The sequence below is a fragment of the Psammomys obesus genome, unplaced genomic scaffold (genome assembly GCF_907164565.1).
Source record: "Psammomys obesus unplaced genomic scaffold, mPsaObe1.curated_primary_1811, whole genome shotgun sequence".
NCBI lineage: Eukaryota > Metazoa > Chordata > Mammalia > Rodentia > Muridae > Psammomys > Psammomys obesus.
This window is the reverse complement of record NW_026596155.1, coordinates 7,576,398-7,577,426: the sequence shown is the minus strand read 5'-3', so window position 1 is coordinate 7,577,426 and position 1,029 is coordinate 7,576,398. Positions and strand designations below refer to the sequence as shown.

The 1,029-nt window shown below is 43.5% G+C and overlaps 1 protein-coding gene across 1 annotated transcript in view; it reads left to right on the top strand.

Moving 5' to 3' along the window:
• The window catches only part of Fras1 (Fraser extracellular matrix complex subunit 1), a 400,690-nt gene that overhangs the window by 323,848 nt on the left and 75,813 nt on the right, over positions 1-1,029 (top strand). The window contains exons 46-47 of the mRNA XM_055594513.1: positions 345-464; positions 730-909. Coding sequence (XP_055450488.1) covers positions 345-464; positions 730-909 — 300 coding nt within the window. The remainder of the gene's footprint in view (positions 1-344; positions 465-729; positions 910-1,029) is intronic.

Genomic DNA, 1,029 nt, shown 5'->3' with positions numbered 1-1,029 from the left:
TAAATAAATAAATAAATAAATAAATAAATAAATAAATAAATAAATAAATAAGATTTTAAAAAACCGGTCCAAGCTAAAGCCTTCAAATGGCGGAGCCCCTGCTATAGGAAATGTCTCATGGAAAAAAAAATTTATGAGGAAATTTTAAGGTAGGAAGAAGTTGATGATAGGAGAGGAAAGAGATGGAATGAAAACTTTAGATTAAAGTGTCAAAAATGGTACCCAAGTGAGGAAGGTGGGAATTGATTCCTTGGTGTGAATACCGATTGAAGTACCACCTCTCACTTTAGAAATGAGTAGCAAAAAGCACTAATAGTAATTTTTTTTCCTCCCCTGTTTTATAGGGCAGATAGAATACAGCCATGGACCAGGAGAACCTGGTGGGAGCTTTGCTTTTAAGTTTGATGTGGTTGATGGAAAAGGCAATAAGCTGGCTGACCAGTCATTCTCCATCAGTGTTTTAGGTAAGAGCTATCAGGTTTTTTAATAGGAAACACAGCAGTTCTTTCATTCCCACTGTGTTCACTTTGGAGCTTGAGCCCTCCTTCCACATACTCAGGAAAGATGAAAATCCAGGGCTGGCTCCTTAAACGGGGGTGGAGGTAGGTGGTCTATGAGGGACAGCTCTGAGGACTGCTCTAGGACCTTACCTCCGGGCACCAGACCTGGGACTCAAGAAAAGGGGACTGGAAGCCTCCCATGACAAGCCAGTGTTTCTGATGTTTTCAGAAGACAAATCTCCACCAGTCATCATCACTAACAAAGGTCTGGTCTTGGATGAGAACTCAGTGAAGAAAATCACTACTGCTCAGCTCTTGGCCACTGACCAAGATAGCAAGCCTGCAGAACTGATCTACAGAATCACTACCCAGCCCCAGCTGGGCCACCTGGAACATGGGGCCTCACCAGGTATGTGGCCCTCTCTTGCTCCATCCAGCCCTATGTTCAGATTCAGTTAGTGCTAGGACCACTACATCCTGACGTGTGTGTGTGTGTGTGTGTGTGTGTGTGTGTGTGTGTGTGTGTGTG